General features: G+C 47.8%; 1 protein-coding gene across 1 annotated transcript in view; it reads right to left on the bottom strand.

Annotated features, from left to right (window-relative positions):
- LOC119247803 (anoctamin-2) overlaps positions 1-27,758 on the bottom strand; it is a 236,822-nt gene that overhangs the window by 172,878 nt on the left and 36,186 nt on the right. Inside the window, exons 4-9 of the mRNA XM_054696498.1 lie at positions 22,495-22,646; positions 20,582-20,636; positions 17,929-17,980; positions 8,231-8,286; positions 6,979-7,020; positions 284-348 (exon numbers count right to left, since the gene is read on the bottom strand). Coding sequence (XP_054552473.1) covers positions 284-348; positions 6,979-7,020; positions 8,231-8,286; positions 17,929-17,980; positions 20,582-20,636; positions 22,495-22,646 — 422 coding nt within the window. The remainder of the gene's footprint in view (positions 1-283; positions 349-6,978; positions 7,021-8,230; positions 8,287-17,928; positions 17,981-20,581; positions 20,637-22,494; positions 22,647-27,758) is intronic.

The following is a 27,758-nucleotide window of genomic DNA, read 5'->3' as shown; positions in this document are numbered from 1 at the left end:
CACCCCTTCCTAGAATCAGGCAGGGACAGAGAGACCGCAGGCTGCTGGCCTCATGTTGGAAGTCACAGGAGACCCATCTGCAGTGCCTGCTACCCACATGGCCACCACCCTTCCTCTGCCCCTGAGCTCCTTCCCCACCCTTGAGGCCGAGAAAATCATCCAATCTAGAAAAGCAGATCCCTCTGATTGATCAACAGACTGGCAGGGTCCAAAAGGGCTGACAGACTATCTTTCAGGATTCACATCTCCAGAATCCTGCCAAGAGTCCACTCCCACTTCTTACCTGATGAGGTCAATAGGTTGAAACTTATAAAACACTCCATAGCGTGCCCATTCCTGATACAGCAGCTAAACAAGAAAAATAGGGGAAAATATTAGAGCTAGAGGAAAGCAAGTATTTCTCTTTTTATGTCTACCTTAGTGGGTCGACATTGTATATATCCAAAGCTCAGCTTCTAGGAGAAATCTCTTGAGACACCACACGGGAGATAGCCAAAGACAGAAGGCTATAGAAATTGACTTCTTGCCAAATTATACACTGATCTTTACCATGCTGGGCAGTGCTACACCTAGCATTCCTAGTTCCTCCTTTTTGTTCCTCTATCTTGCCTAATCCAGCAAAATGAACCCTGGTATTCATTTATTTACACATTTGACAAATATTTATTGAACATCTAGTATGTGCTAGACCTGGACATAGCTGGAAAACACACAAAGTCATGGTCGTCATAGAGTTTACACCTGGGTGCGTGGAGATGAATATGAACATTTTATAAATATGAAAATTCATAAATGCCATGAAGAAAAATAAACCAAGGTAAGGAGTAGAATGTGATGAAGGGAGTGGAGGGTTGTTATTTTAGATAGGCTGGCAAGGGAAGGCCACTCTGATTAGGTGACCCTGAGTTGAGACACTAGAGAAGGAAATCAGGGCATGTTCCAGGCAGAAGAACACTCTTTCTGCACAAAGGCCTTGAGAAAGTGCATGTGGTGTGTTCTAGGAAGAACAGGGGAGCAGGGTGGCCGAATCAAGGAAGATGATAGCAGGAAGAACTGAGGTGGCAGATCACCGAGGGACTTGCGGCCATGCAGAAATCTCTGGACCTTGAGGAAACCATGGGGGTGGTGAGGGGGTGAGAAGTGACTTAGATTGTAAGTAGTTTAGTCCGGCTGGCGTGTGAAGCACAGACTGAGCAGGCACAGGAGGAGGGTCTGTGGTAGTGATCCAGTCTCGAGAGGATGGTGGTCTGAGCCATAGGAGCTGTGGGAGAATTAATTCAAAGTGGTGGATTCTGCTTATCTTTTAAAGATAGAGTCAAGATTTACTGTTGGATTGGATGTGGGGGGAGAGAAGACAAGAATTTGATCTGAGCAACGGGGTAAATGGCAGCTCCCTTTACTGAAAGGGAAAGAAGCTCACTGACTGGAAAGAAAGGTCAGGACGACTGAAGCTGAGTTCAGTCTGAGACCCATGCATTTCAGGTGCTCTAGGTAGCCATGTGGGGACAGTGAGGGAGGACAGTCCAGATGAGAGATGTAAATTGGGGAGTATCAGAGAAAATCTGTAATGCCAGTAAACTCTGGATGCAATCGCCAAGAGAACAGAGAAGAAACCTGAGGTCTAGGTCCTAGGTGGTCACATGTATCGAGGTCAAGGGATAGAGAACAGCCAGGTGGGTCAGAAGAGCAGCCGGCGGTGTGGAAGGAAACCAAAAATGTGTGAAGTCCTGGAAACCGAAGGATGACGGGTTGCCGTGAGAAGAATAGGCCTAACTGTGTCAAACACTGCTATGCATGAGGTCAGACGAGAATGGAGGAGAGATTGCTGGATGCAGTGACTTGACTGGTCACTGATGACCTTGATCAGAGCTGTTTGGTGGAGCGGTGGTGACGAAACTTGAGTGGAACATATTCTAGAGGTTCAGGGAGGAAACGGTAAAGCAAATGTACCAGGCCAGACATCTCGTGATGCTTTCCAGCAACTTCGGCAAAACTGGCATGTGGATAAAACTTGTGTCTAAGTCCAGGGGCAGACTACCTGGCCAGGGGGCTCACAGATCATCCACCAGTAAATGCAGGAAGTTGGGACTAGGCCGTCATCAGACATCATGTAGACAGCAGTGCTAAGCAGGCAATAGCACATGATCAAATGCTACGTCTGGCCTCACAATTGCTATCCTGTTACGGTCCTTCTCCTCCTGACACATCATGTTCTCAGACAGCACAGAGAATTCACAAGGAATTCCATCAAGGAGAACCTACTGTCCTTAGGAATTCTGGACCTCCAGAGGAACATCAGCTCTACAGAAAGCCATACTTCTCGCTAAGAAATTTAGAGACATAATATTAAAACTGAGATGAGAACTGGCATTCCTCCATAATGGAAATATACCCCCAACAATCACAAAATAGAACCAGAAACTACATCAACCCTGATAGAGCAAAGCATGCCCACTTGCAAAGGAGGAGAGCTGAATACAGAAAGGAGGCACGCAGAGCCTGATGGGTAAAGGGAGATCTACATTCATGAGATCCCTGTGGCCTGTCCCAGGCAGGGGGCTCCTCCACATCTTATTATTATTACATCTTCCTCCCCACCCCTAGCCACATCCTGGGTGACTCTACTCCCTTGGGTTTATTACCTCTCCCCAGTGCCAAGCCTGGACTCCCCAGCACCTGGTTGTCACAGTGACTTCATGTGTGCCCCAAAGGGAGGCCAGCTTACGTCAGGAGATACGGGCAAAGCCCCCCTCGGGGGCTGTGGAACGTCACTGCCTGCCCCATAGGATCCCACCTCCAGAACAAATTCTTCTCCAAGTCACATGTCCAGCTCAAACCTGAGCTGGGGAACATCTATCAGCCACTGCTTAGAGGGGAAAACTGAAAATGTTCCAAAAGTCCAGTCAGTTCAGGCCCAAACTGAGCATCAAGCTCACAAGCTTTACTGACCCTTAATAGGATCCCAGACCTGCTGAAAGAAACACCCAGAAAGTCCTTTTCTCAGTGTGGTATCTTCAAAGCACTTAGCTACAGCCACAGATTGTGGTTATATGTGAGGAGATAAGAGAACTGTCTGAGCTGCACACAAAGGGTAAGGTATGCAGAATTGGGGACCAGTAGGTAGTCCCTGCAAGAACTGGAGATACAGAGTTCAGGTGTGGGCAGGGATATTGAATTAGCCCTGGACATCCACATGGCTCTACCAAGCCCAGCTTATGCATCCTTCTATATCAGGTAGGGGAGGCGGAGAGAGGGGTGAAGAGTGCAGTAGATCCTTCCCTAGCTCTATAAATATTTACTCACACACAGTGAGAGACCAAGAGGATCAAGCTACACTCCAGGTTACAGGGTCCAGAACACACTCACAGTCAGGGGGAAGGGAGGCACATGCTAGAGGCTCTGTCCCATCAGGATTAGCATGGTACATCACCATGCAAGAGCACAGTCACAGTGGCTGATCACAGTCCCTTAACTTTGCAGACTCTAGAACCTTCTAATGCAGAGAACTTTGCAAATCCACTTCCTTCTTTAGAGGTACGCCAGGCCCTCTTTGCTGATTGCTCGAGCTTGCAAACAGGGGAGATCTAAGCTCCTTCTTAGCAGACAGAACCTGATTTCAGAGGCCTGGATGTAATTCCAGGCATGTCTGACTGACCCCAAACCTTCCTAGTGAGAAGCAACACCCCACAGACAACACCCCATCTGATGGATCAGAAACTGGAAAGGAACCAACTGTGAAAGCCATCACAAGGTCAGAACATGGCCGTGTGTTTGGCTTGTGGCCTGTCTGAGGCCCGGGCTCCTCAGAGCAGCTGACCCTGAGACAGCAAGACCCAGTGGCGGCCAACTGAGAATATTCAAGACACAGGGTGGCCCGCACGGCAGCCGTCCTGCAATGAACCCGATTCAGTTTTTGGCAAGCCACTTCGACTATCTGTCTTCTCCACTAATAAAGACAGGAGGTACACTGGGTAGCCAGATTATTGCTCAGGTGAAACCAAAAATAAGTGCCTTTCTTGTCATAAAGCAGGTGACCCCAGCCAGCACTGCCCCTTTCACCTCCTTCACTATGACCCACCCCCCAATCAGGGAAGAGGGTAATCTACAAAAGCTGCAAAATCCATAACAAGGTTTAAAAACTGTTAAGGAAATCACATTCTGATGTGCCTTGGGTGACCCCCACCCCAAGTAGGCAGGGAAGCCAGCAACTCAGGTGGCACTGGGAGATGGTCATGGCCAGATCCCCAGGTGCTCGAGTCCAGGCAGGTTGGGCAGACATGGAATTAGGTGGCTGCTGGCAGCTAGGAGGTTCCCATCCACACCCAGGTGGCTGTCTGGCCTACTAGAAAGGTAGGAAACCCCTGTTCTCTAGAGGGAAGGAGCCTCTTCATAATTACCCTCCAGGAAAGGAGAGAGACTTCCATCCCCAGGCTGGGGTTGAGTCATCAGGACTGCTCTAGGCAGGCTGGAGGGGAAGAAAGGCATTCTCAGCAGCCTCTGGGCTTGCAGGAGATCTGCCTCGAGCCTGGACCTCGGGGAGACCAAGCGATCAGCCACACATGGTAGGGAAGAGTGAAGGAGAACTTGCAGGTACTGGCAGGATGGGCAACTCGGGATGGCATATCATCCCCAAAGGTACCCAGAGGGGCTGCCCACAGTGCAGTCCCAGACCCTCTCCATGTTCCTGAAACCAACCAAATCCCTCCTGCAGCCCTCTTGAAGAGCATTAGGCTGATGTAATATAAAAATGAATCAATAAGCTGCATATATTCAGAAGTTTGTACTCTTTCTCCTTTAGAATACCTCTGAGGCCCTACCCATCTATATATACTTTGGAGATTCTAGAAGTGAGCCCAGCGCCGCAGTGGGGATGGCTGTGCGAGGCACAAGAAGCTGTGTCGATGTGACTGCAGAGCCCTGGCTGCCACAGGTCAGCAGAATTTAGTCCTGACTTGACAATCACCTTTGGACACAGGAACCAGTCTGCCTTCCTCGCTGGGTGTCAGTTTCCCAACCCAAAAGGACAGAGAAAGCTTCCACTCCCACTCATGGTTTCTCTGATCTGCCTTCACAGCGTCATTTACTTACCCAACCAAGACCCTGGCAGAAAAAAATACAGACTCCATGACTAGCCAGAAAACCAAAGGAAGAGCCACAGGAAAGGGTCTCGTTGTCACTTGTCCACCTTCAACAAGTATCCTCATGGCACTAACTTTGGGGATTATCCACCAAGGGCAGCTCCATCCTGGCTGGTCTCTCCCTGCCTCCCAGGTTGAGCCCACCCTCCCAGCTGGGTTGCACGCTGGCAACAGTTCCACTGGAGGAAGCCTGTTTCCTTGGAGGAAAATCTTGGTTAAAAGTTTTCACTGTAGGGCCTCCCCTGGGGCGCAGCGGTTGAGCGCTGGGCTGTGAAGCTGCCCGCGGCCTCTGCAGCACCAGTTCGATCCCCAGCAGCCGGCGAGGGTCCCACATGGCACGCAGACCTCTCCTGCCGCCCGCTGCTCCCCTCAGCAGTGTACTTCAGTCCTTCTGCCTGCTCTGCTCCCCACTCTGGCTCTGGTGAATTCTCTCACCCTCCTGCACTTCTGACTGTACCCAGTGCTTGTACAAATAAATAAATAAATCTTTAAAAAAAAAAGTTTTCACTGTAGTTGATAATTATATAATATTGCACATGCAGATATTTTGGAGAGTCTACAATTTGCTTCTCTCTTGTGCCTGAGATAACAGAGGGTTGGTTGATTTCTCCCATGAGTTACTATGCGTTGCTAGTCTCTGGAATGTTCTTGTAAAGTGCTCCACCTTGACAGCTAGGGTTGCCACCCACCCAGCAGGAGGTGTCTTAGGTGGGCAGTGGATGGCAATCACTCTTTAAAGAGGGTGGGAGGACAGAAAAACGTTGGAGTGAGAGAGGTGTGATGTGGGGAGAAATGCTTCCTCCTTTGCCTTTAAATCTGATCCGGGACTTTTCAGGAAATTAAACACTGAGACTATTAGCATCAGATAGAAAACAGATGAGGCTAAGACATCGAAATACTACAGCAGATTCCCTGGGCCGGCAGAGAGGAGACATGTGTAAGCAATCACAGCAGTATTTCTGGAAAAGACCTTTTATGTTTTTAATACTTAACACTTCATAACAGGGACTAATAGGCAGGATAAAAAGGAGGCTGCTCAAAAGGCAACTTGGGGGATGACTGATTTTCCAGACAACAGAGTTGGGGAGAGGGAGACTCCTTGGACTTCGATTCCTCACCCCTACCACCCTTGCCCACTCGCCTCTGCTCACCAGAGTTGCTGAAGCAGGGGGAGGCAGAGAGGGAGGCTGGAACAAGGGGTTGACAGCCAGATGGGGTAGTCCCCACGACAGAATCTGGGCGATCCTCACAGAGCCAGGCCATGGTGAGGAGGGCAGCACACCCACGTTCCAGAGCATCAGGAAACACAGGTGGGGTGGAGGTGGCGGCTGACTTGAGAGGGCTGTGCAGTGAGGAGCTGTGCCTGGCACAGCAGGGGTCCTTCCAAGGGGCTCCTTCTCCAACCCTAACTACCCCCTCTAATCCCAGCTGCCCATGCCCAGCATCAGCCTGTCTCCCACCCCCACATCTGTCCTCTCTAACTTGGGACTGGCCACACACGAAGAGAAAAACTTGAAAATGACCAAGAGAAAAGCTAACAGTGTGATGACAGTGCATATTCCCTGGGCTGGAGAGCCCATGGGGTCCCTGGCCCAGCTCTGGTTACCGCGGCCCTGATACTGTGGGCAAGGTGTGTCCAGTCTCTCTGGAGCTCGGTTTCTCCATCTATCAATTACAGACTCTCCGCCGTTCTCAGTGGAGGCCCTCTGGCTTTTGTGGGGGGCTACTGGAAATGGTTTGGGGTAGTCAGCATCACCGGTCCCCAGGCAAAGAGACATCTAGGAACCTCCACCAGCCGCCACCCCGCGTGGTCTTCAGGGCAGAGTAAAGGCTGACTCACCTTCCTGTCATTCATGTCATCGCCCGGACTGTCATATTCACCCTGCAGGAGAGCACAGGACGCTGGGTAAGTCCAGTGGATTCTCAACATCAGAAAGCGGGTTTTCTTGTTCTTTTCTAATATCTTCTCCTTTCACTCCCATGTCAGGAAGGTCATAGCATGACATGCAAAGGGGCGAGTGTTCCCGGTTCCTTGTCACCCACACTTGCATTGTTTCCTGTGGACAGCTGATCACACCAAGACGCGCCCCTCAGAAGCTTCAGAGCTCAGCCTGTGCCTCTTCATAGCAAATGCAAGGGCAGAGCCCACGCCGGCAAATGGGCTGGTGTGTGCTATGAAAGCACCACGGACCCTGCCTGTGACCTGCCTGTGACATGCAGCCCTGCAGAACAGAACCCCACAAACCCCTGCAGAACCAACCCTCGTGCGTGCCCCCAGCAAGGATGTCAGCAAGGAGAAAGCTGTCATCTGAGAGTTTCCTCTAGGTACTCAGGGACCCCCACCTCAGGAACCCCATCTTCGCACAACTGGGAGGCAGATACTAAAGTGACCAGTCAGTGACCAGTGGAGTCGTGGGGGCATTAAGCTCACGGGCTAGTCAAGTTCTTCATGAACCATATGGGCCAATGTCAGTGTGAGGCACTGTGAGACATTTTTACCGTCACCCCCAGCCAAGGAAACTTTAATTACAGCCTCTGTTTTCTTTACTTTACCAAACAATAGTATGAGGAATTTTGCAACACTGCTTTCAAAAATGTTAAAATTTAAAAATAAATATATAAAAAGATCTGACAATGTTCACTTGCACATTAAGGGGAGGAATTGCACACTATCGCATACAAAATGGGACTCTCAGTCATCTGAGGGTGGGACAGGTGAGGGTGTGTATCGTCCAGGTGTGTGCCTTTCCTCTCAGCACCCTCCACCACCTTCACCAGCTTCCCCTCTTTAACTGCTTGTGTGCCAAGCCTGTCTTCACACACTTTCATCTAAACCAAGGTAGACAGTGTAGGGGAAGCTGAAATAAAACCAGTGCATTTTGCCATTAGGGAAATAACTGGAGAGACAGTTTGAGACAATTGGCAAAAATCAAACCAGGGATTACTGTCAGTCACGAGCAGGGCAGATTCAGCCAGGGTGACAGCTGTCACCTTCCCTCCCGCCTTGCCTTGCGTCCATCCCCCAGCCCTGTCATCTGTGGTTTTCATGTGTTGGAAGACTGGAGAGAGCCAGCCACCAGAAGCGTACTTACGTCATGAAGAGGGTAGGCGGCCTCGTAGATGTTGTTTGCTATCAGAGAGTTAATACCTACGGAAGAAAGGAACATGAAAATAGGAACTCGAGGGCAGGGTTTTGTGCACTTAACCTTCATCTTTGATAAATATGAAGCTCTCGCCCATCTCTCCACTGAGACTCACAGCGTTCTCTTCTCTAACCTCCAGTCTAGATGTTTTTTCAAGTTTTAGTTCTTAGTCCAAGAACAATTATTTCTTTCATTTCCCAAATACAAAGCTGTGTCTGGATATCAAATCTGCTCACTGAAACATCACATTCCTCCTGTCCTCAAACATTCAGACCACGCCAGTTTAATAACCCTCCTCTTCTTCTCTTCCTCTGTCACTGCCACCAAGGCTACCCAGTCAGCTGAGACGATGTAACTATGTTCACCGACAGGAAGGGCTAGATGGGCGACGGTAATTGTGATCAATCAAGTATATGTTCTAACAGCCCATGGCACTTTTCTGGATTCATGTCTGGCTCCTTCTTGTTCCTGCAGGGGAACCGTACTTATTAATGTGACTGATCTGTCTGAAACATTATTTCCTGAAGTAAGGGCAATAGGGCTGCAGGTTCCAAAGTATGAGAACCCTGGGGAGTCCCAACAACCCGTTCAGGGGACTGTTCATAAGGTCAACACTATTTTTAAAGCTAAGTGTCCCAGAACAAATGATTAGATCAAGAAGATGTGGTACAGATACACGATGGAATATTACTAAGCGGTCAAAAAGATAAACTCATGCCATTTGCAGAAACATGGATAGAACTAGAAAAGATGATGCCAAGTGTAGTCAGAAGGAGGGTGATGCTGTCACTAATAGGTAGACTATAAAGTAGCTAAATTAATAGTCAGATAAAGACAAGTTGAAAAACTAACCCTTGATAGCTGAGTAGAGGACTGAGACACCATGGAGGGAAATGTTGGGGGAGGGGAAAGAACAAAGAGGGAAGGAAGCATCATCATAGTCTATGGTGCCAGAATAGGGGTGCATTGGTGATGGGTGCACCATGGTGGTATATACACAAAGGGGATACCCCAATATTACCTCAGTTAAAGATGAATAAAAAGGGGCCTCCTTGGTGCTGGAAGGGGTTAAGTCATAGCACTAAGAAACTATCCACAGCCACTGCAGCATGAGTTCAATCCCCAGCCGGGGAGCTACCCACATGGCACAGCAGACCTGTCCTTTCTCGCCTGCTGCTCCCCTCAACAGTGTATTCAGTCGTTCCACCTGTTCTGCTCCCCACTCTGTCTCTAGTGAATCCTCTCGCCCCCCACACCTCTGGCCTATACCCCAGATCTTGTATGCATAAATAAATAAATCTTAAAAAAAAAAGGAATAAAAAAAATCTGAATTGGAAGACCTGAAAAAAAGGACTATTTTTATAATAGCCTAAGACAGCATTGGCTCTTTCTCTCCCAGTCTCTCGTGAGTGTCAGAGCTCTATGACGCGGGGAACATCCTCCCTCGGAATGTGCACTGGGCATCCTTGTGCTTTAACATTTTCTATTTTAACTGCTAATCCAATCATATTGATCAGTATAAGCTGCGTAAACAAAAGCCCTTCGGCTGCTCTCAAACATTTCCAAAAGTGAAAAGGGATCCTGAGGCCACAAGGCTTGAAAACTACACAAGAGCTTCATTTTTTAACCCCAACATCATCTCACACCACTTGCAGCAATTAAGTGTGAAGCGAGCGAGAGGCTCTGTCCCCACAGGTCCATTACCCTCAGTATCTGTCCCCTTCCCCAGGCACCCAATCTTCTTCACTACTCCTGTTTCCTGACACACTATGCTGGTGAAGACACTTTCAACTCAGTCAGTGCCAAGCAGCAGGCCCCCTGCTCAGCACATTCGTTGTTATTTCTCATTCACAGGTTTGTTCAGAGACTGCAAAGTGGTCTGTAGGTTCAGACTGACTAAGGTATAAGTCTGTCCTGGACTATGGGCCCCCAGACGGGAGGGGCTGTGTGTCACCCACTAGTCCCGAGGGGAACCCAGCCAAGGGAGGACGCGCATTTCATCCCACAGAGGCAGGACGAAGGCAGGTCCATGCTACAGGTGATTTTCCTGGTCTCAAACACACTCTCTGCCCTGAACCACTCTTTCCAGAGAAGACTGCAGACAGCAGTGAGATGAGAAAATTGGTTTGGGAGGGAAATACGTATGATATTCAAACGCTAAATAATCTGCATTTGCAGAGCTCTGGATAAATGTCAAGGTCAGAGGAAAAGTCTAGACAACATCTACTCATGAAAATTCATAGTTGTCTACCTCCTGTTCCCATTCAATGCCCCACCCACGTGATCAGAGACCACAGACGGTCTCAAAAGATCCTCCCTCCCCCATAGCCTCCTCTTACTCAGACTTTGCTTGTTCTCAAGGTTTAGGATGGAGGATCTCAGGAAGAGCAGCTACAGGCCCCACAAAGGAGCAGGGGCTCCTGGGAGGTTGCCAGGGGCGCTCTATGGAAGAGGCTGCTCTTCCAATGAGCTGAAAGCTGAGTGTTTAGGTGCTGCGGCATCACCAAAGACCCGTACTTTCCTGATTTTAAGTTTCCTCCTTGGCATGAGCATGAAACATCAGAATTAACTTTGGGGGGTAGAGGGAGCCGAGGCTGGGTAAAGGAGTGTGGAGCAGGAGGGGTACCCGGGAGGCTGAATGAGCTACAGATTTGTCTTACTCACAAGACTACAATTTCACTCTGAGCATCATTAATCAGTTCAAGAGCCATAACCACAGCAATGCGAAGCCACCCTACAATCATCAAGGGGTGGAACCCCAAGTGGGAAGGGATGGGAGGAGTTCAAAGCTACAGAGGGCTGTCCACATGGATAGAGGCTGAAGCCTCACAGGCGGGTAAGGCTCCATCCAGACCGCACCCCATGCGCACCCCACCCCTTCCCTCGCTCACTCCCACAGCAGCAGTGGATGCCCTGAAAACAGTCCTCACACTGCATGTAAAAAGTCAAGCAGGTGTTGAGCTCTTCTGCTAACTCTGGGCTTTGCTTAGCATAGTAGTCGAGTGAGGGTCCAAGAGCGTTAGGCTGACAACCTGTTGTATACATGGGTTCCACTGCCAGACCCTTAGAAAGATCTCCAATCAGGGCCTCCCTAGTGGTACAAGCAGTACTATGAAGCTATCTGCAGCCACTGCAGCACAAGTTCGATCCCCAGCCAGGGAGGTGACCCACATGGCACAGCAGACCTCTCCTGTCTCACCTGCTGCTTCCCCCTAGCAGTGTATTTCAGTGGATCTGCTTGTTTTGCTCCCTACTCTGTCTCTGGTGAATCCTCTCTCCCCTACACATCTCTGGCCTACACCCCAGCTCTTGTATGCATAAATAAATAAATCTTAAAAAAAAAAAAATCTCCAATCACTGGAGGGCTACAGCTGCTTGCACGACCCCCACCTCAAACAAAGCTCCCTTTGCACAGCACAGCCTCAGGCAGAAAGCTCCTTCACTCCCAGGGCCTTTTTTGTTCTCACTGTTGTGTGTCCCCCAAGGCTACAAGGTTCCTGAGCTCCCACCTCTCACTGAGTCTCTCACAATACCTAGTTCGCTGCTGGGAAGGCCAAAGGCCTAGTGGTTTCCTAAAGTGACCAGCCCCTCAGCTGCCCTGGTATCTCCTACTTATCCTGGGCTACTCTTCCTCACTATTCCAATTTCTTAGACAAGCTATGCTGGTGATGACACTTTCAACTCAATGAGTCCCGAGAGAGGAACTCCAACAAATGGTTCTTGCTTTGTAGCCAACAGGGTTCAGGTCATCAAAGCTGAACTGTCCTAATCCTGATTACAAGCACCCCCTCCAAAGCTGTAGAGAAATGTGTCCCCCAAGGCAGTGTACCTCCTCTTTTTCAGGTGGCATCATATGATGATGTCAGTCGGTGGCTGGTGGGTGGAGGAAGAGGAGATAACATAAAAGGAGAATGGGGGATGTGGGGGAGCAAGCTGAAAAGTAGGCATCCACAGCTTCACTCAAGAACTGGGATTGCTTTGGCCTCTTGGGTCACCCACAGACTTCTGAAACCAAGACTACCCCCAAACAAGCATGGAAATCAGTTTGAAAGAAGAAGAAAATAATCAAACGCTTTTTTTAAAAGAGTCTCTGCTTTGAAAATTGAAATTCTGAATTTTTTCCTTTCTTTTCAGCAAAAGCAGGCTAATTGGTTCCATCGTGCACCATCCATCTGGCTAAGACTGTGAAGCTTTCTTCTCCAGGACCATGTCTATAGTCTTTCTTCTCTGCTCTAGACCGGGGGAGAGGGACCCAACCTTTTGTCCTCCTACTCCCAGAAGGGAGTAGGCACTGACAACCTTCTGCTTTCCCTCTCCTCCCAGAGAGAAGCAGTGTTTCAGCTCAAAGCATAGCTGGCGAAGGACCTCTCTAATCCCTAAAGTCTCCTCACTTCCCCAGGTACGTGGGACTTGTTGTTTAGAACTACAATCCCCAAGGAAAAGGCTGGAGCTTCCTCTCTGCTCAGCGCTGTCAGTTACACAGTCTGACCCAGTTGGCCTAGCAACGCATCCTCAGCCTCCATAGGGTCGCCAAGGAGACAGCAGGATGGGCTCAGGTCCCAGGTCTGGTACCTGAAGACACATGTATGCAAGACACGACCTAAGGCCCAGCATTTAGCGCCCAAGACATCTCTGGTTTCCTGGCCACAAAGGATCCACCAAAACACAGCTCATGGCCTGCCTCCCAAAGAGGGGCTCATTAAATCTTCCAGTGCCTCACAGTGAGAGGGAGTGCAGCTCCATCCCCTCCAAGCCAGTCAAAGGAAACTTTCATCCATCAAGACAGGTACTTAAAGGAATGGTGCTGAACTCCTGAAAACTCATTTGGTTTTGATTGCCCCCCAAACAAGGCCCAGTCCGCCCGGCATCCTGCTTTCATCCCTGCACTCAGTCGGATGTAAATCTAAACCAGAGCCTCCAGACAGTGCATTTAACAGAGACTATATTTACCCATCACCAAATCGTCTTGACGTGTGCTTAATTACTTAAATGCCTTTAATCCCAAGCCTTTTCTTCTAACAAAATATAAACCAGTTCAGCTGGATGAATGATAAACCAGATGTTTACAACACACAACACGGTCTGGCTTTGGTCAAAATAATTAAGACATCGTCTCTCAAGTGGGGAGGGGAAATGCCCAAAGCATACATTTGTTTAAATGCTCTGACACCAAAATGTCTATGAAAATGTAGCTCCATCAATCTGCAATTTTCTGTCCATGAAAAGGCAACAATAACTTCCATACGAAAGAGGAAGAAAGGTGTCTATTCTCCCCGGATACGGTCAAGGAAGCTTCGGTTTTCTTTGTATGGGAAAGTGCACTTTCGGGTCATTCTACATTGCTGTAAACTTGCAGGGCGCCAGCTGCTGACCTCACGCTGTACCGGACAAGAAGGTGTCTGAGCAGGCTGGGTCTGTGATCACTCACTTTCTACCACCCCAGCTCACCACCCTGCTGCACCCGATCTAACCACTCTGCTGTACCCCAGCTCACAAGAAAGTCTCCAAACATTGTGTCTGTTCGTCCACACCCCTCACTCCCAGGAGTAATAAGATGATGATTACGGAAGAAACCCAAGAAGTTAACATTAGTCCTCACCAACCGCCAGTCCACCCATGCCTGGCAAGTCCAGCTCCTCATATTTTACCTTCTTATGTTAATTTTACCCCTCCCACCCCACCCCCACCTGAGGAAAAAAAAAGGAAGAAAAGGAAAAAGGAGAGAGAGACCTACTCCCCATGAGTGGATAGGAAATCAGTCCCCTCTCTGGGCTGAGTTGTCTCACATGGGAAGAAGCCTATATTGCTCCTTCAAATCAGTCTAAGAAATTTTCACACTAGGAAGAAGCTCTGAGAACACCGCAGGTCCTCCTTTTTGTTCTTGCATTTGTGAATTTGAGACACACTCGCCCTGACCGAGGTATCTTAACTTGGTGGTCCCGAGGCAGGATGGGCTCTGCCTCTGTGGCTGTGCCAGCGGGTGTTCCTCCTTTTACCTCTTCCAGACACACTCTCTCCCCTTGTCTCTCTGAAGGGAGCGGCTGGCCTGTTGTCTCCCTTTTGACTGAGCACAGCAGGTCAGGGGGAGGCAGGACAATGTACAGACCCTAGCTTCCTCCCAGAACAGGCATGGCCCTTGCAGTGCCTCCTCAGCCACCCGGTTCAATCCCTCCCGGCTCCAGAGGTCTCTTGTCCCCTGGGTCTAGAGATGGTCCATATTTCTACACCATCTCTGCATTCCCCAACTCCCTGTACACATCTGTGAAAACCTTCTCTCTGTAAACAGTCCTGCCTTGAATTACCTAAGGTGACTGTGTCATCAGCTCCTGCCAGATCCCACCTGATTCTCTGGAGGGGCTCCCATCACAGTTTTGGCATTATTTGCTTTCCTGGCATGAATCTCTCTTGCCATACAGGCACGTGGTTTAGTCCCTCGTCTCAAAACTCACCTCAAATGTAAGCCTCACAGGGGAAAGGATCTGCACCCACTGTGCCTCCTGGATTCACCACTCTACTCTAGTTTTAGAATATGAATGACCCATAGTAGGTGCTCAATAAATTTTTGATTGAATGAATGGGAAGGCCTCAGCTTCCACCTTCTCTAGGAACCTTTCCTAATTAACCTCAGCTATTTATCCACTGATTAAAGAGCACTAAGAAGAGTTAGGGAAACTAGCTTCTAAATCTGGCTCCAAACTTTGACCCTGGGTAAGGCAGTTCATCTCTGCTGTGAAATTAGTTAACGTGTGTTGAACCCAGTTTGTACGGTAGTTTAAAGGCCCAAATGAGGTTATGAGTGTAAAAGTGCTTTGGGAAGCATACATCCTACACAAGTGCAAGGGGTCTTTATTGTTTTGATTACAGTGATACCTTATTTGTATAGTAATCACATGTCTGGTTACCTTAGCCCTCATAACAGAGAACCCAGAAGAAAGAAAAAGGATGTAGCTCTCATCAACCTATCCCCTAATCCAGAATCCTTCTGGGCCTTCTTCAATTCATTTTCACTCTCTCTTAACCCAAAATTCTAATGAGCTTCTTTTGTTGTCTCCCAAATAGCAAAGTGAAATTGAAGCTGGTAGGGAGGTCACCAGTGTCAAAGCTTCAAGGATTCAGAGTGTGGGACAAAGGAATCTAATAATACTTGATAATCCTTGACGAAACATAGAATACTGCATTTTTATTGAGTTCCTAAATAAGCCAGAAAAGTTTACACATGCACTTGTAGAGAGAATATGTGTTAGTATTAGTTTATATAAAATGCAGGGAATTGTATGAGAGATTTTAGAAAATGTTCTATATAAAAAATTATTGCTGAGGACATCAAGAGCTAAAACCTGGGCCTTCCTGGTGGCACAAGGGGTTAAGCACTGCACTATGAGGCAATATGTAGCCTCTGCAGCACGAGTTCGATCCCCGGCCAGCCAGGGAGCAATCCATAAGGCGTGGCAGACCTCTCCTCTCTAGCCCGCTGCTTCCCTCAGCAGTGTATTTCAGTCAATCTGCCTGTTCTGTTCCCTACTCTGTCTCTGGAAAAGCCTCTTACCCCCACACCTCTGGCCTGTACCCCAGCTCTTGTATGCATAAATAGGTAAATCTTTAAAAAAAAAAAAAAAGGCTAAAACCACTGGTCATAGTCTCCTTTCACTCTGGTTCAAGGTTAAATTTGCAGCCCAAGTGCAGAAATTAGAGGGTCTTCTGGTTTGCATATTTGTGTTCTATTTTTTTCTCCTAGTTTTGACATTCTATTTTAATTTGGATTTTTCTTGGTTCTTATTTATTATTTATGTCATGCTCTTTCATTGTTTTTCTTGTAAGCCACCTCAGAAACTTTGTGTAATAAGACAAGAATATAAATAAATCAAAACATATAATTTGTATGCAATTTAATGTTTTATAAAAGCAGCAGATGTTCAAAAATGTATCTTCAACAAAGATAGAAGTAGGCTCAACCTAACTCTTATAGGAGCATGCTGGAATTATCTCTAGTACCTTTCCATCTTCTGATATTTATTATCCTTTTCATCTAATTTCCATTGGAACTGGGTGTAATGAGAAAGGGAATAAAGCGTTGTAAGTTGGTCATGAAAGTAAGGATTACTGAAAACACCTTGCAAAACAATTCCAAACACAGCCCTGTCGTTACCTTTTCTTTTCGTTTTATGAGGCAAAAGTTCTCAGGAGGATTCTAATTCAAACACAGCCATTAATACTTGTGTATGAAACCAAAGAGAAGGGCAATAAAATCAAAATCTAGCTGCTGGCTCAAAGGTTGATTTTATATTGCATGGAGGGGTGAACTAATCAAGAAGTAAAGGAAAATTCAAGAACTTTGATAGAACCATGAGAAAATACAGAATACAAGGTAGGACTCCTTGACTACGGGGGTGTCTGAATCACCTAGGACGCCTGCTGAGCAAGGGCCTCTGATCTTTCCATGGAACTGAGATGGATTAATTATTGTTAATTATCTCATTCATTCATGTCTGCCTCATCAGCACCATGCTCCAGACAAGTTACATCACATGGAAAATCTGACTTTTATACTTAGAAGGGTGTTTGGAATTTTGTAGCAAGATGAATACATCAAAGCCAAGTCAGACATAATGGCCCCCCTGAGAGCTTCTGCATGATTCTGAAAATGCCATCACCACACAGAACCTGTTCTCATTCCTCCATCAGTACTGCTCCCTGTTACCATGTAGCTCAGAAGCCTCACTGGTGCTCTTAGGTACCAGCCATTATTACATTCACCACTGTTGTTACTCCTCAGCGTAAGCACCTCTGCTCTTTGCTCACATTGCCTCCCAATGACTCTGGACTCTTCAAGACACCTCAAAAGCTGAGGATCTGCTACCTCAGCACGTGTTCTGAAGGCAGCTCTCACAAAGGTTTCGAAAGCCATCCAGAGGTCTGGCAGCACCCCGGAAGGGGCAGCCATGTGAAAAGGATGGTGCTTGTGTGTGGGAGCTCCCATGTTGACCTCACTATCTTGTGTGTCCCTCCACAGTCCCTCAGCACCCCGACCGCCTGCCTCATACTGCAAGTTTCCAAACACCAAGGCTTCTGCTTCAAAGACAAACACTTTCCCATCTAAAAAGCAAACCACAAAACAAACCCAGTCAGCCAGACAAGGAGCCAAAAACACTGAACTTACAAGAAGCACATTCAGACTAACGAGCGCCTTGGACAAGTCATTCACCCTCTCAGCAGCCTTCCATGAAAGGGTTGAGCTCAAGGACCTCTCAGATGCCTTCCTTCCTTCTTAAAAAACAAATAATTAAAAACCTGTCCTGTTTGAGGGTGATTATTAAAAACTGGTGGAGATTGTGAAGAGGAGCAGCTGAATTGTCAGGATGAAGTGGAAGGTATAGGTGGGAAACAGCACAGACAGCCGGCAGGGACCGTCTGGGAGAAGTTAGAGCTGCCTGGGAGCAGTCTCAGCCCCACCAAGAAATGGGGCGCCCTCTGCTCCTGGAGGGCAAGCAGGCTTTCCCAGACTAAGTGAAAGCAGCCTCCCCCGCCTCTCTGCCTCTCCGTGTGGGGCGTTTGTGTTTTGTTCCTTGTTGCTGCCTACCAAGGCAGCTGCTGAAAGAACAGCGCTGGTCCCCTGGCGCTCTGCCCACGGGTGGGGGCGCAGTCCTTACCCATCGTGTTGTTGGCTCGAGAACAGGACGTGCGCTTCAGGATCTCATGCACCTAGAACAGACGACAGCAGGGTTGTGAGCACCTTGACCATGTGTGTCACCACGCTGGGGGTTGGGGAGGGGGGGTAGGCCATCATCACCCTGGGGGGCGAGAAGTGGATGACGTGGCTAAACACATTTCCAGGGAAGAGGCCACCAAGCATGTGCCACCTCATGGACTACGATCAAACCCACTCAGACTTGGGGGCTTTGAGAAAACAAAAAATCTGTCCCCCTCAGACTCATGCCACCCCTCTTGCCCCCACTCTGAAAACGTAAAGAAAAGACCATAAACTGACTGCAGTGACAGGAGGTAAGGAAAACACACCAGGGAGCCCATATGCACATCACCCCCTGGAGGGAGAGGGAAGAAGCACCTGGGGTGGAGCTAGAAAGGGGGGTGTCTGCCTCCTGGTAGGAAGTCTGGGGGGAGAGGAAGAGAAGGCTGCCCTCCCCACCAGCTTTGATCGCCAGTGGGCCTTCTGAGCCGCATGGTAACAGGGAGCAGTACTGAAGGAGGAATCAGAACAGGTTCTGTGCGGTGATAGCATTTTCAGAATCATACAGAAGCTCTCAGGGGGGCCCTGGGAAGAGCACAGGACATGGTGGCAGATGAGCCAAGTTGTAGTTCTGGCCGGGATCAGAGAGACTGCGCAGCTTGCTCTCTGAGGTCCGTTTCTTCTCTGTGATAGAGCCATCTCGCAGAGCTGCTTTGAGAAACCATGCATCCAGAAGCCTAATAAGGGCTGCCTATGAATTGGTCATTAATACTATTATTTCTGTTTTCCCTGACCTTCACCACACCCCTGCAGTCAGGGAGCACCACACACTTCTGCAGAATGGAGTCTTCGGAGCACCTCCTGGGCACCCAGCCTCCTCAATGACCGTTGCACCCTATGTGGGCCTACAAACCCCTGCACTCTGCGGTTTGCAAGGGACGCCATCTCTCATGTGGACAGTGGGCTGGTGGGGAGGTGAACGTACCCCCTGCTGAGGATGCAGGGACATGGGTGGACCTGTGTGTGAACATGATAGCCAACTCGTGCCCTCATGAGGGTCCCAAGTCTGAGCCAGGCTACAAAGAGATGCCCAGCAAGGAAGGCAGCTCTGGAACAAACAGCTGGGCTGCTCAGAAGCCACAAAGAAGGGAGCACAGGAGAGACATTCAGAGCTGTGGGCAAGACCCTCAGATAAAAGTCTAAGGCAGAGTGAACCCCCTAACAAAGGCCAAGGCTCTTTATCTTTCTCACAGTGTGGAATGGACTGGGGAATGGCAGAAGGGGAAGGAAGAAGCTTCCAGAAGGAGAGATGAATGAGAGAAGATGTGTTACTCCATCACCACTCACCCTCCCATATTCCAGACACAGACCTAGAGGGAGTGGTAAATAAATAACTTCCAGCAGAAAGGGGCCCGAGAATGCTTAATTCACTTATAATCCAGTACAGTAATTCAACAGCAATAATAATTAGGAACAGCATTTATATGGCATTGTATTATTTTATAAGCACTTTGCAATTATCGGGTAATCTCCACAACACCCTATAACTCCCTCACAGATGTGGGACCCAAACCACAGGGAGATATAAATGACTTGTAACAGCATCAACCAAGAAAATAAGAAGCCTGTGCTTTTTTTCGATAGGATGATTAAAGCCATCACATGCCCGCTTTAAGCCCTCCTAAAACACCCAGCTAAGGAACTTCATTTCTCATCCATCCTGCAAGCACAGAGTCTTGCAAATGGGCTGATGTTTCTTCCAGTCATTTGTCGCTTCTTATCCTTTCCTGTCACCTGCTGACTCGGAAGCCCTCTAGGTATCTAGCCCTCATCCCTTAGAGACACTCCAGCTCTTTCCTGGGGCACAGCGGGGACACACTGTCATGCTCCACAGCGGCATGAGTGAGTGTCCAGCATCCCCAGGGCCTCTTTCTCTCCTCTGTCCATAAGCCGAAAGATCTCTGGGAGAGGTGAGAATAAACGAACCAGTGGATGGAGGTGTCTAAGGCCACAGGGGCACAATCTGTGATCAGATTCTCCTTAGAATCACTCCTGCAAAATTCAGAAATTTGACATTAAAAGGCAAAAAGGTAAAGGACAGCTATGGTTGTAACTGTTGGCTTTCCATCGAATGAGTTGGTAATTTGGTTCCTGGACAAACTGGTCAACTCTGGCCATTCCCTGTGACATGAATACATGCAGCTTCTTTGGGGGTGAAAGAACAGAAATGCATGGAGACATACAAGGGCCTCTCTGTATGCCTCCTTGCACACTAACCATCTAAGTGAATTTGTTTCCATCTGTGACATCTCAGGAGCTCCGTTTGCTCAGCTGTAAGCAAAGGGGTCACCTGACTAGCTGAAAGTCCCCAGCAGCCCTGAACTCCCTGTCTCTGTGATTCCAAGAGGACTTTGGGGGAAACCTGTCATGGAGAAAATTGCTAGCTATATTTTTTTTTTGGCTGCTAGGATTGGGAAGCTTCTGGCTATGCCTCTAAGCAGCAAGGTAACTCCAATCAAATGATGATAGGCACTAGCCCAAGGGCTGAGTGTGCCCTACCCAAGCGGGCATTTAGGCTTTTCCCAGCCCACCCCACCAGTTAGCCTGTCACTTACGATGCGGCTCCGGGTCGCATTATCAAAGAAGGTGTCCTTATCCCGGATGTTGTACCTGGAGACACCAAGAAAACAGAAGGCCCAGTCATTTCTTTACCCTTGTCCCGAGACCACTGTCACCCAGCCCCGGGAAGCCTTGAGCACACTCCCCAGCAAGACGCATGAAGCCAACACACTCGACACCTCTCAGTGCTTACATGCTTTTGACCCAGTAGTTCTGGAAACTTATCACAGACATGCAGCACACAGAAATAAATGCAGTGGGGGGGAAAATTCTATAAATAAAAATAGCCTTTGCAAAGTTACCAATAACAAAGATTATGGAGGTAAGATGCAACTCCAATGTCCCTATGATAATGATGCAGTCACTGAAAACTCTAATTATGAGAATTTCATAAATAAAAAAATGTTATATACTGATAAAAAAAAGTGTTACACTCTGACAAGTTTTTTAAATGAAAGTATATAAAAAGAGTTCCTGTGGATGGACAATGATGCTAAAGAGATTAAAAAACAATAAAGAGCTTAAGGATATTAGGCATTTAAATCTGTTTTTCAAATCTTAATTTCATTCTGTCCCTGTTGTCTCATCAACAAGATACTAAACTCCTAATTATGCAAGCTCTGTGTCTGTTCTAAACCTCATGCACTGACCTTTCACTCAAAAAAAAAATGAATAAATAAAGAACTCCACCCACGTATGTTAGCCCTGCTGGGGGGCTGTGCTCATGGACACTGTGTCACGGTGGGCGCCCAGCCACAGGGGTACCAAATAACTGGTGCAGAATGACAATTTCCGAGAAAACTCAGATAATGGAGAGCATGTTTGGGCTGGGAAGAACAAAAGATTCTTCAAGAAGATATTTAGAACTGGACCTGACGGCCTGCAGAGGCTGGCTGGATGGAGGGGTGTGGGAGGTGGCAGTTCATGCGCCAGCACCGGCCTAGAGCAGACCCCGGGATGGGGGTGGTGCAGACAAAGCAGAGGGCAGACAAGGAGGTCAACATGCCATTCCCAGCTCAACCCTTAGGGCTGCGTGAGCTTGGACAGACCCTGGGCCTTGGTTTTCTGTCTGTGGCAGGATGGCTATATGCGCATGGCCACCTCACAAGAGGGGTAGAAGGATTCAGTGAGGCGACGCATGTAAAGGAGCAGGTTTGCATGTGCACAGAACTATGCGCCACTTCTCAGGGTGAAGGTGGGTGGGAGACAAGTCTCTAGAGATCAGCAAACACGGTGCTTTGGGAACTCAGCTCCTCCAAAGGGCCCTCGCTCCTCCTATTTCCTGCATCCCTCCCTGCCGACCCCTCGCAATTCTCTCAACACTCCTGACAGTCTCTCCTTTGCTCCTGAGTACCTAGAACAGCATTAATGATCAGCTCCTGCCTCTCCCACTTCCCAGGACTGGGTCCTCCCTCCAAAGCTTCCAAAATGGCATCTCTGAGAAGAGCTCTCATTCCAAGTGTGGGTGTGAGGTGGGGTATCTCAGGGTAATGACCAGGCAGCTGAGAATACAGAGATCCAGAAGCTACAGCCACCCTCTCACTGGTGTATCACATTATGTTGAAACCCTACAAAACTGGGAACTGGGCGGAAACTGACCCCACTGAAGGTAAACAGGTATCTGACCATTTTCCCCACAGAGTCCCTAAGTTTATAGTTACCCCCCTCCGCCAATTTTCAATGGATCCACAGCACAAATGACCAAGGTGGCAGGGTCCCCCACAAGCTGCTGGTGAAGACCCAGGAGCTATCCTGGATAATCTCACTTAAAGAAAAGGATTCAGAAAGAAGCCCAGGACTGCATTGCCAACACTGCATGCTCCCTCCGCTCACTCTTTGCTCTGAGGCGCTGAGTGGCGTTTGGTAATCCCAGCCTCTCCTGCATCCCCACCCCATCCACAATACTCACAGGTACATTTTCTCCCTGGAGAAAGGATAGGAGAGGTTCTTCATCCTGCTGTTGCTGTGCTCTGGAACTCTGGGCTGCAGGGGGGAGCTCAGCTTCTGCAGAATCTCATTGAACTTCTTCGCAATGCTGCCTTCAGATTTGATCTCATACATCTAGTGGAGGCAAAGCCATGGTCTAAACAGGCCACACCCATCACTCAGAGAAGGGGGACTTCACCCCATGGCTGCACAGGGCCCAATGTCTGGGAAAGGAGCTCTTTGGGAAGAGGAGGCCAGGGGAAACAAGAAGTAGAGGCCTTCCTCTCCCTGTTGCTTTGCGCAGGTCAACGGCTCCAAACTCCCCCTCAATTATCTGTGCAAATGCAGGTGACCAGGGCAGAGAAGAGGTGAGGAGTCCAAGCTTTCCATGTGACACTGTGGGGCCATACTAAGAGAAAGGGAAGCCCTTATGGACAGTCACCAGACTAAGGACTTTAATCAGATTAGCTGCAATGCTCACAGCCACCCAGCTAAGTCGGTAACATTATTCTATACTAGGAGGGGGAAAGGCGAGTGAGTCAATACAAGTCACACAGTAACTGGGTGACAGCGCTTGGATGCACAATCTGCATCCCACAACTCTATCCCCCACCCCCTCCAGGTGAGGCCCAGTGTTACTTTGTTTGAGTTCCTCTTAGGAAATACATGGTAAATGAGTTTCAAAGTAGCAGACAGCTAATGACTACCCGCCCTGAGTAAGCCATAGAGTGAACCCCAAGATATGCGTCCATGTGTGTAGCACAGCTCATTCTTAGAATGCATAGTGCTTCTGCCTGCAGTATAACTTTGGGTCTTTCTAATTCACGATGTAGTCATTGACACACAGAGGCCGCCTTCATAGCATAGCTATGATGGATTAAGAGTGGTCACAAATCTTTTACAAAAATTCTCCTTTCACGATGTGCATCTCTGACCCTACGCCCTTGAATCTGAGTGATGAGCCCTTTGGCAGTAAAGCAGAAAGAAGTTACTCTATGCCTGCCAGGTCCACCCTCTAAGAAGACAGACAGCTTTTGCTTTGGTCAGCCTTGATCTCCTGAGGCCTTGAGTCACTTGTCATAAGTGCATGGAAAGAGGCTGAGATGACTTAGGAAGGAAAGGGCAGGCAAAAAGCAGCTTCCCTGCTGCCCTGCCAGCTAGCAGACATGTGAGTAAAGCCTTCTTGGATCCTGCTGTCTATCCCAACCACAAGTTCAATATCACCACGTGACCCCAGCTGACACTGTAGAAAGTAGAATCAGTAGGCCCAGCTCTGCTCATGTTTCTGATCAAAACATTGTAAGAGTGAGTGAAATGACTGCTGCTTCAAGCTGCAACGTTTGGGCTGATTTGTCATGTTGCCATAGACAACCAGAACAAGAGCTGACATCCAAATCTTCTGACTTGAAAGGCAGTTTTCTTCTCAAGTTGCTTAAATCAAGAGAGGCAGGAAAAAATGTACAAAATATTTACAAGGTAGATGGAAATCAGCACAAAAGGCAAAGTACTTTGAGGGTTCAAAGAAAGGAAATAGAACATCCAGTTGAAAAAATCAGAAAGCTGTTTGATAGAGGAAGGAGCATTTCCTCTGGTAAAGTAGATTTTACCAGAATGTTCCCTTCTTTTGTTATTATTTTGTTCTTTAATAGAATAATGACAAGTTGGGTGAGAGAGAGAACTTCCCAGTCTAACAACTGAAACATGACTGTGGTTTCTTTTCTTCTCTTCATTTTCCTATGCATTTTGACTGAATTTCAATTATAAAATTAACACAGCTCGAGTAAACAAACCAAAACCATAAAAGTATGCTAACAAAATGTTAACAGCTTCCTTTTACTTCCAACCCAATTTCACTCTTGTCTCCAGGGAAAATCTCTATTATAGACACAACTGGATCCCTTTCTAAGCACATCTGTGTCTCTATTTCCCATATTGTTCTACAGTTTTCTTTTATCACTTAGCAATATCACACAGATAGATACCTTTCTAGGTCAGGTCACATAGAGTCGCCCTAACAAATGCATAATATTACCCAAAAGATGTGGATCCTAATTTATTTAGTCATTTTCCCAGTGATAGGGATTTATTTGACTTTCTACACATGCTTCATGTTGTCTGATAATACTTTTAGTAACAACACCTTATAAATATTTTGGATGACTGAGGCCTGAACAGATATCAGCAAACACGTTCTAGGCAAATAAAAATGTGGGAAAGTTCAAGCTGGGTTTAAGAATGGCTAAATAACCTGATTTCTTTGGAGCACAGGGCTCTGATGGGGAAACAGTGACAATGGTGGCATAAAGGCAAGTGGGGACCAGCACACGAAGGTCCTATACAGACCACAGAAAGTCAGCAAAGGGTTTGAACAAAGACAAAGCCAGGGCCATGAGTCAAGAAAACAAAGTGAGACTGTATAAAATGAGCCAGCCTTCCCAAAGAGGAGCTGACAACCATTTAGGAAGTATCTCCTATGTGCCAGGCTCTTGGTGTATGTTAGTGCTAATCTTAAAGATATGCTGCAATGCCAAGAGGAGTTAATCACCTCAGTTAAGATCACACAGGGAGTATGAACCAGAAAATAACTGCTGGACATCCGAACCCCCCCGCAAAGTCTCTGTTCTTGACTATTGTACTCTCCTGTTTTATTTGCTAAAACATAAGTTATCATGGACAATTTACATCATGGCCTCTGATATCATTAAGCCAAATCTCTCCTTTGCATTAATCTCTGCAACTTAAGGAGCTCGCCTCTGGGGCCTCTTGGCCCCCTCACACTGACCCAGCTCACACCCCATAGGTCATTCAGGACAAATTCTAAGCGGGCACATGGCCTGCACTGAGACTGCAGCAGGTTGATCACACCCATAAGTGTGTCTCTTTAAACAGCAGGAGTGAAGAAGTTGAAATTTCAGAGCAGGAGGGAATCGGAAGGTTCTGTCTTCCAGATGCCCTGGAATGACAGACTTGGACCAACCACAGGTATTTCTTCTTTGTCCACTTCTCTCAGTTTCCAGTTCTGGTTTCCTGGTCTAAGAAGCTTCACAGCTGTAACTGGCCTCTCCACATCTTCCCTTGCTTATGTTTGCCAGAGCTAAACAAAGTACATTGTCCAGTTAAATTTGAATTTCAACTTAAACAATGGACAATTTTTAACTGTAAATGCATCCCATGCGATATTCAAGACATACTTATACCCAAAAAAGTACTCACTGTTTCTGAAATATGAGTATAACTGGGCATCCAGTACTTTACCTGGCTCTGCTACTCTTGCCCACTTCTAATTCACTCTCCACCCTGGTGGAAAGTGAATTAGAAGTGGGCAGGAGTAGCCAGGGTGATATTTCTGAAACAAAAAATCCGATCATGTTCCCTCCCTGAGATTTTAAAAGTCTTCAACAGTTACCAACTGCTTTTATGATAAAGACAATTCTTAACACAGCCCCTGAGCCACTCTCATTTTCCTTGCCCCATGATCCCGTCCCCCCTACAGCTGGCCTCCTTGCAGTGCACCCTGCACACTTCATCTCCTCCCTCCCCCTTCACCAGCTTCCATACACACCTGAGGTCTCCCTCAATTGCCACCTCCTAGGGGAAGTCTTTCCTGGCCTCCATGAAGTTCATGGGCCCAAATTCCTCTCCTTTAAGCACTTATCCCAGTTTAATTTTACATTTGAGAAATGATTTGATTAATTTCCAACTGCCCCACCAAATAAAAATCTTCGTCAAAGCAGGATACAGTCCAAAATGTTCCTTATCTTGAGTAAGTGAATGAATGAAGAGAGAGACACGTCTCTGGAGAACCAGCATGGATGACAGCAGTTGCCACCACCGCAGGGCCCAGGCCGGGGACAGAACAGTCATAAGGTAACAGTCATATGGTAACAGGCCTTGATAGAAATAAACCAGGCTGGAGAATAAATCAACAGCTTCTGGCTGGTTGAAAGGCTTCCCTTCCTGCCCCACCAGCAGCAAAGGCCAGTGATGTCTGTATTCAGTTGGTACAAATTAATAACCCAGCAATTATATCAGGGCCTTGTTCCAGCAAGTTAGGTGAGAGCCTTCAAGCAGTTCTAGGCCCTCTTGGCCCAAGAACCGCCAAGCAGTTCTTGGCGGTGGACCTGCTGGGTTTCATGAGAGCCACAGCCTCAAGGAAGTGGCCTCCAAGGAATAGCTTTAGAGGGACCAAGAATGGAGCCAGGATTAACTGTGACTGTTTCTTGATGGCAGATGCTCCAAATCACAGAAAGTTAAATTGTCTGCCCCAGGGAAAATGTGGAAGGTTAGGAAGCTGGAGTCACACCAAAAATCTCTCGGTAAAATCCACTCTGCAGCCCTACACACCATTCCCTGGCTGAGCACCACACATTTCAGGGGTTCTAGGAGATGAAGCTGGATATAGACCCCCCAAAATAAAAGGGATGTCCCCAAGGCAGAATACCATGAATTCTAGGCTTGCAGAACAAAAAGTCTGCTTCCTACCATGGTTTGCAGGTACTGTTGCTATTCGTGGAACCCCTTTCTCACCCGGATGACTCCTCCTTTTCCTTCACCCCTAGATTCACCCCTCACCCCTTGCTCAGGGCTTGCTTCCCATGATTACCTCTGTCACACAAAATAATTCACAGCCTTCTCTATTCCCTGGTTCATTTATCTGTCTCCCCAGCAGACTGTGGACTTTTGGGGGGTAACAACTATATCCTGTGTGCCAGGCACACATTAATGTCTCCAGAGTGAATTTCCTGGTCCTTGGTGACACTAACTAGCTGTGTGACTTTAGGCAAGCCATTTCTCCTTTCAGTTTCTTCATTTCTAAAGAGAGACAGGGGAGCTTCACCTCCACTATGATGGAGTGACAGGGACCAGACACTCCCGCCTGAAATAACCAAAACACCCGGACGAAATATACAAAATAGTATTTGTTATGCTCTGGAAGTCTGTGTTCACCCAATAGCCACACCTTGAAATCCTATGCCCAGTGGGATGGGGTGAAAGTTTTGGGGTGAGAGCTCCTTGAGTAGGGTTAGTGCCCATACAGAAGACCCCACAGAGCTCCTTCTATCACGTGAGGACACAGCAGGAAAGGCCAGCTATCAACCAGGAAGAGGGATCTCATCCAACTGTGCAGGCCCTTGGACTTAGGCTTCCAGCCTCCAGAACTATGAAAAATGAATGTCCATGCTTTATAAGCCACCCAGACTGGGGTATTTTGTCATAGCAGCCAAAATGGACTAAGACAATGGGCCA

The sequence above is a fragment of the Talpa occidentalis genome, unplaced genomic scaffold (genome assembly GCF_014898055.3).
Source record: "Talpa occidentalis isolate TD23 unplaced genomic scaffold, MPIMG_talOcc4v2.1 talOcc4.16, whole genome shotgun sequence".
Lineage (NCBI taxonomy): Eukaryota > Metazoa > Chordata > Mammalia > Eulipotyphla > Talpidae > Talpa > Talpa occidentalis.
Note: the sequence above shows the minus strand (reverse complement) of the source record. Positions and strands in the feature narration are given on the sequence as shown.